Consider the following 19312-nt stretch of genomic DNA (forward strand, 5'->3'; position numbering starts at 1 on the left):
ACTAGTACAGGTGTCGGTTATGGGGAGAAGGCAGGAGAATGGGGCTAGGAAGGAGAGGTTGATCAGCCATGATTGAATGGCGGAGTAGACTTGATGGGCCAAATGGCCTAATTCTACTCCTATCACTTATGACAGGTATACGTGGATAGGAAAGGGATAAGGTTCAAACACAGTCAGGTGGGACTAGCATACATTGGGCATCTTGGTTGATGTGAGTAAGTTGGGCCATAAGGCCTGTTTCAATAAACAATAGACAATAGGTGCAGGAGTAGGCCATTCGGCCCTTCGAGCCAGCACCACTGCACACATTCAGTATGACTGACAGCAGATTTATTCACTGTAATCAGAAAAAATAATTGTCTATCATCACCACATTCACCATCTTGATAAAGAATAGCTTCTATCACACCATCACTACTAAGAGCTACCCACTTATGAGAAACCAGAAATATACAATGTATATGAATCTCCAAGCATTAAAGATTAGTGCTTGTAATTTTCTTCAGATAATTATTTTTTTTTTACATTGATGATGTAATCCAGAGATGTAATGTAATGCAGAGATATGTAATATGATGCAGAGTATGTAATACAGAGATAGGTTGAATAAGTTAGGTCTTTATTTCTGGAGCGCAGAAGGTTAAGGGGGGACCTGATAGAGGTCTTTAAAATGATGAGAGGGATAGACAGAGTTGATGTGGACAAGCTTTTCCCTTTGAGAATAGGGAAGATTCATGACTTCAGAATTAGGGGACAGAAGTTTAGGGGTAATATGAGGGGGAACTTCTTTATGCAGAGAGTGGTGGCAGTGTGGAATGAGCTCCCAGTGGAAGTGGTGGAGGCAGGTTCATTGGTATCATTTAAAAATAAATTGGATAGGCATATGGATGAGAAGGGAATGGAGGGTTATGGTACGAGTGCAGGCAGGTGGGACTAAGGGGAAAAAAAAAATTTGTTCGGCATGGACTTGTAGGGCCGAGATGGCCTGTTTCCGTGCTGTAATTGTTATATGGTTATATGGTTATATGATCAAAACGTTAAATCTTCTTTTGTGTTTTAAGTGGGACTTTGTAGTGCAAAAAAAGGATATTAATTCTGACTGACAATTAATGGCACTTGAAGAAGTCCAATGGAATATACATTTTTGTAGAGGCCTTAAATCTCTTTTTATCGACAAGCCAAACATATTGTGCAAACAACCAGCAGCTGGAAATGGACAATAAAATGAGACCCTGGGACTAAACGCGAGCTGGGATCCAGTTAAAAATAATTGAATGAAGGGGAGAATACACCAATAAATAGAAGGGCAGTAAATGAAACTCCACCACATCCATGTGCTGCACAAGTGATCAAACTAAAGGGCCTGTCCCACAGTACCAGCTAATTCAAGAGTTCTCCCGAGTTTCCCCTGATTCGAACTCGGAGAATTACGGTAATAGCCGCTCGTAGGTGCTCGAGGCTTTCGTGGACATTTTTCAACATGTTGAAAAATCTTCACGAGCTTACCGCGTTTCCCGAGTACCTGCCGTTGGCGTTACGAGCCCCTAAGAGATGTCCCGAGCTCCGATGTACCCGCTACGTACATTCTACGTGCTTAGCTTGGGAGAGCTGTTGAATTACCTCGTACAGTGGGACAGCCCCTTTACACACAAACCGGTTGAATGAAAGAACAGGAAATTAATGTTTTATTAACAGGTCATAATCTGGTCACTGATGAGCTGAACCCAATCGATCATCATTATCTACAGGGGGGAAAAAAACTCAATGTTGATTTGTATAATCAATCTCTTCATCGTGTATTGTACTTGGGGCAACAGATGGTCGGCGCAGTTTGTAATTTAATCAGACCTGCCTGACAAGGTTCAAAATGAATCAGAAAGTCCCAACAATGTCCAAGTTCCATCTTTTGCTGAAATTCTACCCAAGCCACTTTTCCAAACTGCATTATTCATCGCTGCTGGGGAGACCGGCAGGTGGTCCAGTTGGCTTTGCGATAAAGGAGGGCTCCCATGCATCACCCTAGAGACCCCTTATTTGGGGGGGGGCTCTTGAGCCAAACGTTCATAAAAGAATAACATTAGCTAATAAAACTTGTCGGTAGATGTTTGGCCGTCGATTGTTTGCTCAGTAGGTGGACACAAAGTTCTGGAGTAACTCAGCGGGACAGGCAGCGTCTCTGGAGAAAAGGAATGGGCGACGTTTTGGGTCATGACCTTCCTACACAGTTCTTTGCTCAGCACGCTCAAGTCAAACAAATTAAAGTTAGTCTGCGGACGTGTCCCGACCCAAAACGTCACCTATACATGTGACGGATATAATATGTTTGGCGCCCAATATGTGGCACGAACACATCACTTAGGACAGTGGCGATACTAAAAACTGGGCTCGGGGTCAGGAGAGTTTCAGACTCATGATGTTATTTTTCCGCTGTAAAAAACAGTTTATAATAGCTGTGCTTATATCTGTTGCTGCAAGGTTATATATTAATATTGCATGGTTTAATAGTGTATTGTTACACGAGACAAAATGCTAGAGTAACTTAACAGGTCAGGCAGCAGCTGTGGAGGGAATGGGTAGGCAACATTTCGGGTCGAGACTCTTCTTCAGCCATTCATTCCCTCCACAGAAGCTGCCTGACGCACTGCGCTACTCCAGTGCATTGCTCCAAAATCTTTGTGCCGGAGTAAAGCCTTTGTGTCTCAAGGGATATGGGGAGAAGGCAGGAACGGGGTACTGATCGTGAATGATCAGCCATGATCATATTGAATGGCGGTGCAGGCTCGAAGGGCCGAATGTCCTGCACCTATTTTCTCCGTTTCCAAGAGTGGTTCCGACCCGAATGGTCACCTCTCCATGTTCTCCACAGATGCTGCCTGACCCGCTAGGTTACTCCAGCACTTTGAGTGCTTTCCAACACTCACCGATTCATTTTTGACCTTGTTAGGCAAGTCTGATTAAATTATGGTTTGCAAACCACACCAACCATCTGTTACACCAAGTACAACACATGGACAAGTGATGGAATATACAAATCAACATAATTTAAAAAAAAACGAAAGTTAGGTCCTGTACGATGCTTAACCAGTATACAAAACTTTCATTGGATCGTTGCCAAGGCAAGCATTAGCAAGGGCAGAGACAGGAAACATTAAACATTCATATTCAATGTTAAATTAAACATTAATGTCCTAATCTTGCTTTCAACTGGTTTGCTTGTTAGCTTCTCTCTTCTACAATTCTTGTTCAATTCAATCTAATTGCTCATCAGCAACTTGAAACGGCTGTAAATATAAACGCTCAAAAGGCGTACAGGTTTGGAGGTTAATTGGCTTCGCTAAAACCGTAAATTGTCATTAGTGTGGGTAGGATGGAGATAGTGCGCGGAGATCGCTGGACGGCACGAACTCGGTGGGCCGAAGGGCCTGTTTCCGCGTTGTATCTCTAAACTCTAAACGTGCAATACATCATGACGCTAAGAGAGACAGAAAAGAGATGAAGCACTGATAGTGGTCACATACATATCTAAATGCATTTGAATAAAATAATAATTCCATCCAATATCCCTCTCGCTCAACCATCCGATAGCAAAAGCTGCTGCCTCACAGCGCCAGAGACCCGGGTTTGATCTTGACTACCTGTGCAGAGTTTGTACGTTCTCCCTGAAACTTTTTTTTTTTTTTTTTTTTTTTTTTAAACTATTCGTACTGTTTTTATCAGGAACTGGATTGTTTTTATTTATGCGTGAAATGTTTAAGTTTTTATGTGCGATGCTCCGGTATTCCCTGAGAAACGTCTTCTCATTTGGCACTGTGCAATTGGTGCTTTGCATGATGACAATAAAAGGATGATAATGATAACTGCATGGGTTTTCTGCGGGTGCTCTGGTTTCCTCCCACATTCCAAAGAGGTGCAGGTTTGTAGGTAAAATGGCTTCTGTAAATTGCCCCTAGTGTGTAGGGTTTAGAGGTAGGATAACATAGCAACGGTATACAGGTGATCGATGGTTGGCATGGACTCAGTGGGCCCCATTTCCATGCTGCATCTCTAAACTAAAACCCTAAAACTAATTAAAGCATTGAGCTGAAGGTAATAAATACAATGGTCAAATCATAATACCTACCGTTAAGATGAGGTGACACTTGTCAAGAATATCGATATTCACCAAACATTCAACCGTAAGCCCACCACTCTCATGAGAATTTCCTTGCAAGAAGGTATTTGCAACTGTCGTGTACTCGTAGGTATACCGGAACCCTTTCTGGTATTTCAGATAATTGGTACCTACAAGAAATAACAACATTTCAGTAATCTGGACACCATAGAAACATAGAGAATAGGTGCAGGAGGAGGCCATTTGACTCTTTGAGCCAGTACCGCCATTCATTGTGATCATGGCTGATCGTCCCCAATCAATAACCCGCGCCTGCCTTCTCCCCGTATCCCTTGATTCCACTGGCCCCTAGAGCTCTATCTAACTCTCTCTTAAATCCATCCAGTGACTTGGCCTCCACTGCCCTCTGTGGCAGGGAATTCCACAAATTCACAACTCTCTGGGTGAAAATGTTTTTTCTCACCTCAGTCTTAAATGGCTTCCCCTTTATTCTAAGACTGTGGCCCCTGGTTCTGGACTCGCCCAACATTGGGAACATTTTTCCTGCATCTAGCTTGTCCAGCCCTTTTATAATTTTATATGTTTCTATAAGATCCACCCTGATCCTTCTAAACTCCAGTGAATACAAGCCTAGTCGTTTCAATCTTTCCTCATATGACAGTCCCGCCATCCCAGGGATCAATCTCTTGAACCGACGCTGCACTGCCTCAATCACAAGGATGGGCTTCAATCACAAGAATGACCAAGGGTGAGTTGAGCAAATTGGTTGGGTTCCATGCAGTATGACTCTCTCTGCACCTCTCAATTTTTTTTAATGGTACTTCTAAAACTGTGCAATAATAACTGGTACATAATGAATTTATGATTCATTCATTTTAAATTTTGAAAAGGATAATGAGTGATCGAGACACGAGAAACTGTAGATGCTGGAATGTTGTGCAAAAATATGAAATGCTGGTGTTAACTCAGCGGGTTAGGCGGCATCTGTGGAGGGAAGGAACAGACGATGATTCAGGTTGGGACCTTCAGTGCGATTAGACAGAAAGACGGAAAGATCTTCTTGAAACATATGAGATTATTAACGGTTTGGACACGCCAGAGGCAGGAAACATGTTCCCGATGTTGGGGGAGTCCAGAACCAGGGAACACAGTTTAAGAATAAGGGGTAAACCATTTAGAAAGGAGATGAGGATAAACTTTTTCACACAGAGAGTTGTGAGTCTATGGAATTCTCTGCCTCAGAAGGCGGTGGAGGCCGGTTCTCTGGATACTTTCAAGAGAGAGCTCTTACTCTTGAAAGACAGCGGAGTCAGGGAATATGGGGAGAAGGCAGGAGCGGGGTACTGATTGTTGATCATCAACCATGATCAAATTGAAGTTCCGAATGGCCTACTCCTACACCTATTGTCTAAATGTAGAACTTCTTTTGTTGTTTCTTATGGCATTTACAGAGTATTATTTTGGTCTCGACACAAAACATCACCCATGCCTTTTCTTTTTGACCCTCAGCTTTTTGTGTCTATCTTCAGTGTAAACCAGCATCTGCAGTTCCTTCCTGCATATATTATGTTTCCATATATTGTGCTGCTGCAAGTAAGAATTTCATGTTGTTTCAGGATGTATAGACATTTAAACATTCTTGACTTGCCATGGACTGACATCTTTTTGCGCTTTGAAAAAGGGAAATTAAGGGAATGCACCAGTCTAATAGGAGCTGGTTTTTTTTTGTTTTTTGTTTTTTTTTTAAATCAAAACATTTATTCAATTATTAAAAAATAATATTTACACTACAATAAAACAAGCCAGAACCCACCACCATAAATACAATACAAACATATATCCATAATAAACTATTATACAATTATGATACAATCCTTATTGAGGATACATTCAACACCCTGCGGAGCCCACCTATAGGAGCTGATGGCATGCGAGTATTTCAATGTAAATGTCACACCATTAGGTTGCAGGATATACCTGCATTATATATGCATGTTTACCAATACTACTGGGAATGGCTCTTGCTCTTACATCAATTTTCCTTGACTGGTCAACTGTAAAGGCTTACTAATGCCGAGAATTCTGGAGAAGAACAGGTTTAACTCTAGTAAAGGGAATTCCACTCCTCCCCCCCCCCCAACTCCAACCCTCAAAAAAAGCAAGCTCACAGAGGACACACATTAAGAAGTTGCACCAGACTGTGAAATCAGTTTAGTTTAGAGTTACTGCATGGAAACGAGCCCTTTGGCCCACTGACTCCACCAATAATCCATTCACACAAGTTCAATATTATTCCATTTTCCCATCCACTATCTGCGCACTAGAGGGCAATTTTTACAGAGGCCAATTAACCTACAAAACCCGCACGTCTTTGGGATGTGGGAGGAAACCGGACACCCAGAGGAAACCAACGCAGTCACAGGGAGAATGTGCAAACTCCACATAGACAGCACCAGAGGTCAGGATCGAGCCCTGGTCGCTGGCATGGAGAGACAGGAGCTCTATCAGCTGCACCACTGTACTGCCCAGTCACATGAAGATTTTGGATTTCTGTTCAAAGGTCACCATTCCCTGCTAGACCGTTTCTCTCTCCACAGACGCTGCCTGACCCGCTGAGTGTTTTAACCTGAATTTAACCTCAATTCAACCTGAATTAGTTTCCAGTACAAGATTTAGTCATGCAACCATGATATATACACACATGGCTGTGCCATGGGTTTGAATGAGGATTTTAGGAGAGCCGACAGAATACTAAATAGCTTGGCAGGAACACATAAAATGAGGCATTTAAAAAATGCAGCCGTACAAGTATAATATAAGCAGGTGAAAGACCAAGACGCTCGTCCATCGAGAGCCTGCTGGCATACTGCATTACAGCATGGTATGGCAGCTGCACCATGGCAGACAGGGAGAGGCTTCAGAGGGTAACCAGGACAGCGCAGAGGATCATTGACTGCCCTCTCCCCTCCCTGATGGACATCTACACCTCCCGCTGCCTTAGCAGGGCAAAGAAGATCATCAAAGACAGCTCCCATCCTGCGTTTGGACTGTTCGACCTGCTGCCCTCTGGAAGGCGCTATAGGTGCATCAAATCCAGGACAAACAGACTCAGGAATAGTTGCTTTCCGAGAATTATATCTACTATAAATTCAAATTCACACATGCACTGACTACACCGCCCAACACGGACTTCCATCTGTATATATGTATATATGTATGTAGCGCCACAGAATTTGTGCACCTATCCCCCCCCCCCCCCCCCCCCTCCCCCTCATCTCCCTTCTGTTTTTTGTTTTTTCTGTTTCTTGTTTTTTGTGCTAAATTGTATGTATGCACTGAGTACGAGCAGCTTTCAGTTTCACTGTACATGTATAGTGACAATAAATGGCATATCTAAGTGCTGGAGTTACTCAGTAGGTCAGGCAGCATCTGTGGAAGAAAATGGCCAGGTAACATTTCAGGGTGATCACATTGAGCCTGGAGAAGGGTCCTGGGGTGGGAGATTGCAACCTTCACATGCACAATCAAATAGAACAAGTTGCCTTACAACTTTAGGCTGTGCACGCCATACGCAAGAAGAATGAGAGAAGGGTCCCGACCCAAAACATCCCTCCAAGGATCGACACAAAAAGCAGGAGTAAGTCAGCGGGGCTGGCAGCATCTCCAGGGAGAAGGAATGGGTGACGTTTCGGGTCAAGACCCTTCTTCAGACTGAGAGTCAGGGGCGAGAGATTTTGCTGCCCGACCCGCTGAGTTACTCCAGCAGTTTGTGTTTTGCTCAAGATTCTATCATCTCCAGTTCCTGGCTTCTCTATAATAAAAAGGGAATCTATTTCAAAGGAGCTGGGGTGGTCACGGTAAGAATTGGAGTTTATAACACTATAATAACATGAATTTATTGCAACGGAGCCAGATAGACATGACAGGAATCAGAGCATATGACAGTATAATAAAGGGGATTTATTTCTAAGGAACCAGAGAAATGGCAGTAAGAATCAGAGTGTATAAAACTATACCGAGCTAGATTGGACACACTAATGAATGGTAATTCAGAACAAGAACGTGAGTCTACATTAATCAATTCCTTTCACTTTGAAGTGGCACGCAGCTTTGCCGCAGTGACTGGAGGGACTGTTGCAAGGCCAGACTACTCCAGCATGGATTTAATTGTACACAAGCAGTTACAGAGCGACTAATGGATGTCTGTAGTCTCTTCATTCAGTGAGGCAGAGAACACAGCGCTGGCCCGTCTGTGTGGGGAGAGTAAGCCGACTAATGTGGGGCTGTGCAGAGGCAGAGAATCTCCCGTGATGCCCACTGCCCAAAAGGTGCCCTGGCTCCAGGTCCCATTCTATTATTGACCCCTGTCCCGAGGTACAGTGGAAAGCTTTGTTTAACATTCAATCCAAACACATCAGACAATACTGAAGTAAATCAGCGGGACAGGCGGCATCTCTGGAGAGAAGGACAATAGGCATTAGGTGCAGGAATAGGCCAGTCGGCCCTTCGAGCCAGCACCGCCATTCAATGTGATCATGGCAGATCATCCCCAATCAGTACCCCGTTCCTGCCTTCTCCCCATATCCCCCGACTCCGCTATTTTTAAGAGCCCTAATCTAGCTCTCTCTTGAAAGCATCCAGAGAACCGGCCTCCACCGCCCTCTGAGGCAGAGAATTCCACAGACTCACCACCCTCTGTGAGAAAAAGTGTTTCCTTGTCTCAGTTCTAAATGGCTTACTCCTTATTCATAAGGAATGGGTGACGTTTCGGATCAAGACCCTTCTTCAGGCTGGCATTTCACATCGAGACCCTTCTTCAGTCTGAAGAATGGCCTCGGGCTGAAACGTCACCCATCCCTTCTCTCCAGAGATGCTGCCTGTCCCGCTGAGTTACTCCAGCTTTTCGTGGCTGGTAGAGTTGCTGCTTCACAGTGCCAGAGACCCAGATTCAATCCTGCCTCTGTGTTTGTGTGTGTGTGTGTGTCTCTCTCTCTCTCTCTCTCACTCTCTCTCTCTCTCTCTCTCACTCTCTCACTCTCTCTCTCTCTCTCTCTCACAGTGTCTGTGTTTGTGGAGTTTGCATGTTTTCATAAGTTCAACAGTTCTAGGAAGAGAATTAGGCCATTCAGCCCATCAAGTATTCTTTGCCATTCAATCATGGCTGATCTATCATTCCCTCTCAACTCAACATTTTCCCACCGTCTCCCCATTACACCTTGTTTTCCCCGTGGCTGCATGGGTTTCCTCTCACATTCCAAAGACGTGCGGGTTTGTAGGCTAATTTGCCTGTATACATTTCCCCTGGTGTGCAGTGTATGTAGTGGATACGAAGGTGGGATAACATAACTAGTGTGATCAATGGTCGGCATGTTTGCCAGTTTCTGCCATCTCTAAACTTAGCCAAACCTAGAGCAGTGGCAGCTCCCTACCCCAATTATCATGAGACGACCGGATGTGGAGGCCAAGTCAATGGGTGTTTTTAAGGCGGAGATTGACAGGCTCCTGATTAGTATGAGTGTCAGGGGTTAATGGGGAGAAGGCAGGAGAATGGGGTTGAGAGGGAAAGATAGATCAGCCATGATTGAATGGCGGAGTAGACTTGATGGGCCAAATGGTCCAATTCTGCTCCTAGAACTCATGAACATCATTAATGTTTATCATTGATGCACAGAATCTCTTGCCCAGAGTAGGGGAATCGAGGACCAGAGGTTCAAGGTGAAGGGGAAAAGATTTGATAGGAATCTGAGGGGTAACATTTTCCACACGAAAGATATGGAACAAGCAACCAGATGAGGTAGTTGAGGCTGGGACTATCCCTACGTTTAAGAAACAGGTTGCGGATAGGACAGGTTTGGAGGGATATGGACCAAGGGTTGGCAGGTGGGATTAGCGCAGCTGGGACATGTTGGCCGGTGTGTGCAAGTTGGGCCGAAGGGCCTGTTTCCACACTGTATCACTGATCATATATGACTAATCCGGAAAGACCAGGAGTTGTAGGAAATTCGGTTTAAAATCTTACTTTGCCGAAAGCACCGAGCAATTATCAATGAAGTGGTCCCGTGTGTGTTTGCAGCGCTGCCCAATCTGTGCACACATTAACGCGATTACTGTGATAATGTGGGCAAGACGGGCGTGATACCTACCGGTGCAGGCGGCCACACAGTTACTCGGCCCGGGCTTGGCTGCACTACCTGTAAAAGATAAAGGAGCGACCATTAGCCATATCTAATCAGACTCCTGTTCACCGCGGATAGACGCACACAATGCTGGAGCAACTCAGCGGGACAGGCTGCATCTCCGGAGAGAAGGAATGAATGGGGGAGGCGTTTCGGGTCGAGACCCTTCTTCAGACTAGTCACCTATTCATTCCTTCTCTCCGGAGATGCTGCCCTGTCCCTCTGAGTTGCTTCAGCATTTTGTGTCTATCTTCGGTTTAAACCAGCATCTGCAGTTCCCTTCCCACCCCACACCTATACAGTTCACCGCGGTGCAGCGGAATAACTTCACCATTGAGACTCAGCGCCTCTAATCTCGCCACAGATTAGTTAGAGGGGCGGGAAGAAAAGTTTGTATCTTTTGAGTACAATGTTCAGGGAGGGGGTCAGCGTTTCACTATCCAAAGAGCCCATCCAGAGAACCAGCCGAATGGAAGGCGAATGTAGCCCTCTCTGATAAATGATGATTAGATTGCCACAAAGTTCTGGAGCAACTCAGCGGCTCAAAGGCAGCATCTCTGGAAACAGATCAGACAACGTTTCGGCCGGATCGCCTGTCCATGTTCCCCACAAATGCTGCCAGACCTGCTGAGTTACTCCAGCGTGGTAGACAAAAAATGCTGGAGAAACTCAGCGGGCGAGGCAGCATCTATGGAGCGAAGGAAATTGGCAACGTTTCGGGACGAAACGTTGCCTATTTCCTTCGCTCCATAGATGCTGCCTCACCCGCTGAGTTTCTCCAGCATTTTTTGTCTACCTTCGATTTTCCAGCATCTGCAGTTCCTTCTTAAACGAGTTACTCCAGCATGTTGTGTCTTTTTTTTAGTTTGTAAATCAGCATCTGCAATTCCTTGTATCAAATGTTTTGGGAGGTAACGGAGGCATAATGGGACACATCAACCCAATAAATCATAGAAACATAGAAATTAGGTGCAGGAGTAGGCCATTCGGCCCTTCGAGCCTGCACCGCCATTCAATATGATCATGGCTGATCATCCAACTCAGTATCCCGTACCTGCCTTCTCTCCATACCCCCTGATCCCCTTAGCCACAAGGGCCACATCTAACCCCTCTTAAATATAGCCAATGAAGTGGCCTCAACTACCCTCTGTGGCAGAGAGTTCCAGAGATTCACCACTCTCTGTGTGAAAAAAGTTCTTCTCATCTCGGTTTTAAAGGATTTCCCCTTTATCCTTAAGCTGTGACCCCTTGTCCTGAACTTCCCTAACATCGGGAACAATCTTCCTGCATCTAGCCTGTCCAACCCCTTAAGAATTTTGTAAGTTTCTATAAGATCCCCTCTCAATCTTCTAAATTCTAGAGAGTATAAACCAAGTCTATCCAGTCTTTCTTCATAAGACAGTCCTGACATCCCAGGAATCAGTCTGGTGAACCGTCTCTGCACTCCCTCTATGGCAATAATGTCCTTCCTCAGATTTGGAGACCAAAACTGTACGCAATACTCCAGGTGTGGTCTCACCAAGACCCTGTACAACTGCAGTAGAACCTCCCTGCTCTATACTCAAATCCTTTTGCAATGAAAGCTAACATACCATTCGCTTTCTTTACTGCCTGAAATCATTCCAGATTGAATACTCACTTGCAAATGATTAGAGCATGTTCGCTGGTCGTGTGTGTGAGAGAGCGTCCAATATATACAGGATACTGAGTTGGATGATCAGCCATGATCACATTGAATGGCGGTGCTGGCTCGAAGGGCCGAATGGCCTACTCCTGCACCTATTTTCTATGTTTCTATCCCCCACGCCTCCATGTTTATTCACATTTATTCGCGTTGCCAGAACTAAATCTGCAACTTTCCACATATCTATTTCCCCAAACAGTTTATTTTTTAAAAAACAATATCGGATTAAGGCCGATATTTATTGCTAATCATCAAACGCACTAAAAAAAAAAAAGCTGCCTCCCAGAACTGAAGAAGGGTCTCGACCCGAAAGGTCTCCCATTCCTTCTCTCCAATATACAATAGGTGCAGGAGTAGGCCATTTGGCCCTTCGAGCCAGCACCCCATTCAATGTGATCATGGCTGATCATCCCCAATCAGTACCCCGTTCCTGCCTTCTCCCCGTATCTCCTGACTCCGCTATTTTTAAGAGCCCTATCTAGCTCCAGAGATGCTGCCTGTCCCGCTGAGTTACTCCAGCATTTTGTGCCAATTGCTATGTAACTAATCACTGCACGCACACGCTGTAATTTACAAATCCTTGTCCCAAGTCACAGAGACAAACGCATTGGGATTAAAGTTTAGATATTCAGGGGCTAAGTTAGATGTGCCTTTTAAATCTTTTCCCTTCACCTTCCCGTCTAATTTTAAGATGCATTCTGTCCAACAATTAAAGGCAGTTTGGATTGGTATTGAACAGAACTTAACAGAAGGAGCAAGTTCAGGCTGAAGACGTCCTTTTCCCTCTATAACTCTGCATAAAAGCACAGAGAGAAAAAAAACAGGGCAGACACTTACTTGCAATGGTGCTGAGAACCGCACAGAGAATCAGAACCGGCTGCAGTTTCATCGTTGCCTCGGCCAGCATTGACCGGAGCACTATCGGTAGCCGGGCACCGTGAACAGTGGCTTCAGAACAGCCGGCCGCCCCGAGGTATTGGATACACACTCTCACACTCTCTCTCTCTCTCTCCACCACGCGTGAGAGGAGTGCGGAGAGCTGAAAACTTTCCCCCCAAACCCGGCCCTCTGCAGGCTGCCTAATGGTTTGATTGGTTTAAAACAAAAATTAATACTGGCGCAAAAAAAAAGGGCTGGGACAATATAACAGGATAAGTTATCACAGCCAGAAATCAAGACAGGGATGTCAATGAAACAACAAACTAGCATTCCTTCAACATCGGTGATACAAATTAATTGATCAAACCACAGGATTCTTCATATCTGGTTATGGTAGTTTCCAAATGTTTTATATTGGCCCAGTAACTGCCGCAATGTCGATGTATTTCCTTAAACATCAGTGATTAAACTACTAGATAAACCATATAACCATATAACAATTACAGCACGGAAACAGGCCATCTCGGCCCTTCTAGTCCGTGCCAAACACTTATTCTCACCTAGTCCCATCTACCTGCACTCAGACCATAACCCTCCATTCCTTTCCCGTCCATATACCTATCCAATTTATTTTTAAATGATAAAATCGAACCTGCTTCCACCACTTCCACTGGAAGCTCATTCCACACAGCTACCACTCTCTGAGTAAAGAAGTTCCCCCTCATGTTACCCCTAAACTTCTGTCCCTTAATTCTCAAGTCATGTCCCCTTGTTTGAATCTTCCCTACTCTCAATGGGAAAAGATATTTCATATCCGATTGCAGTTGTGCAGTAGTACTCTCTCTCTCTCTCTCTATATATATATATATATATACTAGACTAAGTATATATATATATACTAGAGAGATATATATATATACTAGACTAAGCGGGACCCGTTGGGTCCCATGTTCACATGGGAGGGCTCGTCCCCCAATGCAATATTCCACCTCTTCACCAATTCCAATATTGATGGCTAGCGGGGCTGGCGGGGGCTTTCTGGAGCGCTGGTATGGGTGTTGTGAGCCAAAGGGACTGGTTTACAGAGGGCTAGTATGGACAGTGTGGACCGTATGGATTATTGGGCTGGCAGCTAAGTCACTCAGGCCTGGTGGGCTGGCAGCTCATCACTCAGGGCTGGTGGGCTGGCAGCTCATCACTCAGGGCTGGTCAGGCCTGGTGGGCTGGCAGCTCAGAAACTGCCAGAAATTCTGCCCAAAACAGGTGATATACTCTGTGAGAGAGAAGGGGGAGAGGGTGGAGAATCAATTTTAGACATGTTTCATCTTTTTCTACAGATCACAGCAAGGAGGAAAGTCTATCCTGGCCTGAATCTCACAGGGAGCCAATGATGGGAGGGAGAAAAATACTGGGGTTAGGTTTAATACTTACAGGGGGAATATTTACTGATGAGCCGAAAGGACTCCTTCCGGGCTAGTACATGCCCGATGGGCCGGAGGGACAAAAAATGCGAAATCTCAGTGAAAGGCACTTTTTGTGGACTGTTCCTGGCCTGGCACGGGCCTTTTGGGCCAAAAAGCTCCTCCAGATCTAATGCCGGCATTTTAGGCACAAGGGACTGATTTCAGGGCTAATAGGGGCCTTGTGGGCCGAAATGAGTGGTTTCAGGTAGGCCAAAGGTGGGCTGGCAGTTCAGTCACTCACTCACGGCTGGTGGGCTGACAGCTCACTCACAGCTATTCCTTGACATTCCATTTCAAGCAGAGTGCAGGCGCCCAAATTCAAATGTAATTTCAATACATTTCAAGCAGAATTAGTCCATTCGGCCCATCAAGTCTACTCCGGCAATCACTCATGGCTGATCTATCTCTCCCCCCTAATCCCATTCTCCTGCCTTCTCCCCACAACCTCTGACACCTGTACTAATCAAAAATCTATCTATCTCTGCCTTAAAAATATCCACTGACTTGGCCTCCACAGTGCCCAGGAGCGGAAAAGGTTACAAAAAGTAATAAACACTGCCCAGTCCATCATCCGCTCTGACCTTTCTTCCATCGAGGGGATCTATTGCAGTCACTGCCTCAAAAAGTCTGGCAGCATCATCAAGGACCCACACCACCCTGGCCACACACTCATCTCCCTGCTCCCTTCAGGTAGAAGGTACAGGAGCCTGAAGACTGCAACGTCCAGGTTCAGGAATAGCTACTTCCCCACAGCCATCAGGCTATTGAACACCCCATTATCTGTTTATTTGCATTTTATCTGTTTTATTTATTCATGTGTGTATATATTTATATAATGGTATATGGACACACTGATCTGTTCTGTATTCATGCCTTCTATATTCTGTTGTGCTGAAGCAAAGCAAGAATTTCATTGTCCTATCTGGGACACATGACAATAAACTCTCTTGAATCTTGAATCTTGAATCTTGAATCCTGTGGTTTAATCACTTAATTGTTTTCACCAATGTTTAAAGAATACATTGACTTTGTGGTAGTTACTGGGCCAATTCACACAAAGGGTGGTGGGTGGATGGAACAAGTTGCCAGAGGAGATAGTTGAGGCAGGGACGATCTCAACGTTTAAGAAGCAGTTAGACAGGTACATGGATAGGACAGGTTTGAAGGGATATGGACCAAATGCATGCAGGTGGGACTAGTGTAGCTGGGACATGTTGGCCAGTGTGGGCAAGTTGAAGGGCCTGTTTATACACTGTATCACTCTATGACGTGGTTACTTTATGAGTCAAACAAAAAAAATCTACAATAAAAACTGAAAAGGCTGGAATCACTCAGAATGTCAGGGAGTGTCTTTAGAAAAACAGACTCTATAGGTCAGATCAAAGACCGTTCATCAGACTTGGCCTGGAACATTGTCTCTTTTAAAGTCATGGTGTCGTACAGCACGGAAACAGGCCCTTCAGCCCAACTTGCCCATGCTGACCAAAATGCCTCTTCAATGCAAGTTCTATTTACCCATGTTGAAAAAGATCCCCCCTCAGTTTCCAGGGCAGTCAGGGTAGCGCAGCGGTAGAGTTGCTGCCTTACTGCGAATACAGCGCCGGAGACAAAGATTCGATCCCGACCACGGGTGCTGTCTGTACGGAGTTTGCACGTTCTCCCCGTGACCTGCGTGGGGGTTTTTTTCTGAGATCTTCGCTTTCCTCCCACATTCCAAAGATGTACAGGTTTATAGGTTCATAATTGGATTGGCAAATGTAAAATTTGTCCCTAGTGGGTGTAGGATAGTGTTAATGTGCAGGGATCGCTAGTCTGCATTGTATATCTTTATTGTCATTTCCTGAGTATTTGCATACCCAGAGGAAACAAAAAAACGTTGCTCAACCAGTGTCCATTCAGTGTGCATGAAAAATAAATAGAAATAAAAAAAAAATACATGTATCATGAACAAATTTAACACTCTACTAAACATTCAACAGGCGTTCCGACCGGCAGCGGCACAACAGTGGCTCTGCTGCAGTGTGGGGGTTTGTGCGCGATACTTGGCAGGGGGCAAAGTCCATTTAGCAGTCTTATAGCCTGTGGGAAGAAGCTGAGGAGCATCCTGCTGGTTTTGCAGCTAATGCTCCTGTACCTCTTCCCAGATGGTAGGATGGAGAAAATGTCATGCGATGGGTGGTAAGGGTCTTTGATGATGGAGATGGCTCTGCTGATACATCTCTTCCTGTATATGTCCAGCAGGAAGGGCCCGGTGGGCCAAAGGGCCTGTTTCCACGCTGTATCTCAAAACTAAGCTGAATCGATTAGTTGTTGTACATGCCTATTGGACAATGTAGTGTGTGAATGGACCCATGCAATTGTTATTATACACAGAATACTGGAGTATCTCAGCGTGACAGACAGCATCTCTGGAGAGAAGGAATGGGTGACGTTTCGGATCGAGACCCTTCTTCAGACACGGTCAAAGTTGCCTGATGAAGGGACCCGATCCAAAACATCACCTATCCACATTCTCTAGGGAAGCTGCCTGACCCACTGAGTTACTCCAGCATTTTAAGTCTTTCCTTGGTAAACCATCATCTACAGTTCCTTTATCTGGACTGGATTAGTCCAGGATTAGTGTAGGTGACGGTCAGCATGGACTCGATGGGCTGAAGGGCTTGTTTCCGTTGTTGTATCTCTATCTTTCTATCTGGGCTAGTAATTGAATCACTAAGGCATTGCAGGTTAAGGACCAGGTGCTGGTCAATGGGATTAGTATAGATAGGTACTTGGTGGTTAGCATGGATGCAGTGGGCTGAAAGGCCTCTTTCTGTGCCGTTTGAAGCAGTGAAAACAGGCCCTTCAGCCCACTAAGTCCGTGTCGACCAGCGATCCCCACACACTGACCCTATCCTCCACACACTAGGGACAAATTTTACATTTGTACATTACTGTACCAGCTATGAGTTCATTGAATGTCTTAATAGAATTCAATGGGGCCAGTGGATCTTGCATTTCCAACTCTCCCAGCCTCTTGTTCTTGCCGAACCCCTCTGATCATTCAATCTCTTTGTCACAGGATGGAAAATAGAGAAACTCCCTCAAAAATATGTCCTTGACGTTCAACGAAAGACGGAATCCCCTCGAGCTAAATAAAGGTAACCTTGACCTTCTTTCGGGTCTCTGCAGGCCAATGTAGTGCATAAGCACTTCCTTTGTGGTAAATGCTTGAGGGCAGGAAAAAATAGTAACACCACGTTCAATATAGATCCAAAATACTGCAGATGTTGTCAATCTGAAATAAAAGGGAAAACCCAGGAAGAATTCAGCAGGCCTGTAACATCTAGGGTGTCATGGTGGCTCAGCGATAGTTGCTGCCTTCCAGCGCCAGAGACCCTGGTTCGATCCTGACTACAGGTGCTGTCTGTACGGAGTTTGTTCATTCTCCCCATGACCCTGCGTAGGTATTTCCAGAGTGTTCCTGCTTCCTCCCACACTACAAAGATGTTTGTAAGTTCATTGGCTTGGTATAAATGTAAGTGTAAATTGTCCCTAGTGTGTGTAGGATAACATTAGTGTGCTGTGATCACTAGTCTGTGCGGACATGGTGAGCTGAAGGGCCTGTATATTTCTGGTGCCTCAACCTCCTGCACTGGGCACTCCAAATGCCTGAAGCATAGAGAAGGACAGGGATTACTGGTGCCCAGTACCCCATGAGTTATGTACTTGACTCAATGGCCTCTAGCAATTGTTCCCCCATAAATACCTTGATATCAAAACACTCATTCCCCAAGTTCATATATATCCAGTTACTTTATCCAATTGAGGGCATTATGCTGGCACAACAGTAGAGCTACTGCCTTACATCGCCAGAGGCCAGGGTTCGATCCTGACTATGGGTGCTCGTCAGTATGGAGTTTGTACGTTCTCACTGTGACTGCATTGGTTTTCTCCAGGTGCTCTGTTGAATTCTCTTCTACAGAAGGTAGTTGAGGCCAGTTCATTGGCTATATTTAAGAGGGAGTTAGATGTGGCCCTTGTGGCTAAAGGGATCAGGGGGTATGGAGAGAAGGCAGGTACAGGATACTGAGTTGGATGATCAGACATGATCATATTGAATGGCGGTGCAGGCTCGAAGGGCCGAATGGCCTACTCCTGCACCTATTTTCTGTGTTTCTATGTTTCCTCCCACACTCTAAAGACGTACAGGTTTGTAGGTTAATTGGCTTTGGTTAAATTGTAAATTGTCCCTAGTGTGTGTGGAATAGTGCTAGTGGGCGGGGTGATAGTTGGTTGGTGCATAGGGCCTGTTTCCGCGCTGTATCCCTGAGGTCTAAAGATTGACACCGTGGTATTTCTGCCTCCACATCTCCAAGAACTGTGTTCCCTCAGTCAAGGCCTCTTTACATCCACTCTTCTCTTGTGTCTCCCTTGGTGATTTGCTTTCTCATCTTGGGACCCTCCTTACATTTTGCTGCCATTCTTTCCTTCTTTAACACTTACTTCCCCTTGTCATGTTTAAACAGCTGGGAGGAAGTGCTTATTAAATATTGCAAAATATGTTTATTATATTTTTTAATGTTTTGTATTATTAAATATTATTAGTGAGTGTTTGCAGAACGTTCATAGTATTGTGTTATTTTTGCAAACATAGTATTGTGTTATTATTGTGGCCAGTCAATATTGCACACACGTTAGGAAACAAGAATTGTACAAATGCAATCAGTAGCAACCAAACCTGTTTAAACCGTGGGACCTAATTGTATAAAAATTCAATTTGTCGATTTTTGTTAATGATGGATTGATTTGAGTTCCTTCTGTCACAGGCATATAGTGTTTCACTGAAACATTAAGCATTGCAAAATGAAAAATGAGCTAAATGTCAAGCTACCTATTTTATGTTTGCAATTGCTGCTCATCAGAGATTTGCGAAAGGAAACACACTTCATTCTGAAATTTATGCTCAAGAAATATTTAAACTACTAATAGCAATAATGAGTCTAGGCCCTGTCCCACT

The 19312-nt window shown here is 44.8% G+C and overlaps 1 protein-coding gene across 1 annotated transcript in view; it reads right to left on the minus strand.

Moving 5' to 3' along the window:
* LOC129706733 (uncharacterized) overlaps positions 1 to 13644 on the minus strand; it is a 228101-nt gene extending 214457 nt beyond the window's left edge. Inside the window, exons 1-3 of the mRNA XM_055651166.1 lie at positions 12809 to 13644; positions 10255 to 10302; positions 4121 to 4281 (exon numbers count right to left, since the gene is read on the minus strand). Of these exons, the coding sequence (XP_055507141.1) occupies positions 4121 to 4281; positions 10255 to 10302; positions 12809 to 12878 (279 nt within the window). The 5' untranslated portion in view covers positions 12879 to 13644. The remainder of the gene's footprint in view (positions 1 to 4120; positions 4282 to 10254; positions 10303 to 12808) is intronic.
* Between the last annotated feature and the right edge of the window lie 5668 nt (positions 13645 to 19312).

The sequence above is a fragment of the Leucoraja erinacea genome, chromosome 20 (assembly GCF_028641065.1).
Source record: "Leucoraja erinacea ecotype New England chromosome 20, Leri_hhj_1, whole genome shotgun sequence".
NCBI classification, from domain to species: domain Eukaryota; kingdom Metazoa; phylum Chordata; class Chondrichthyes; order Rajiformes; family Rajidae; genus Leucoraja; species Leucoraja erinaceus.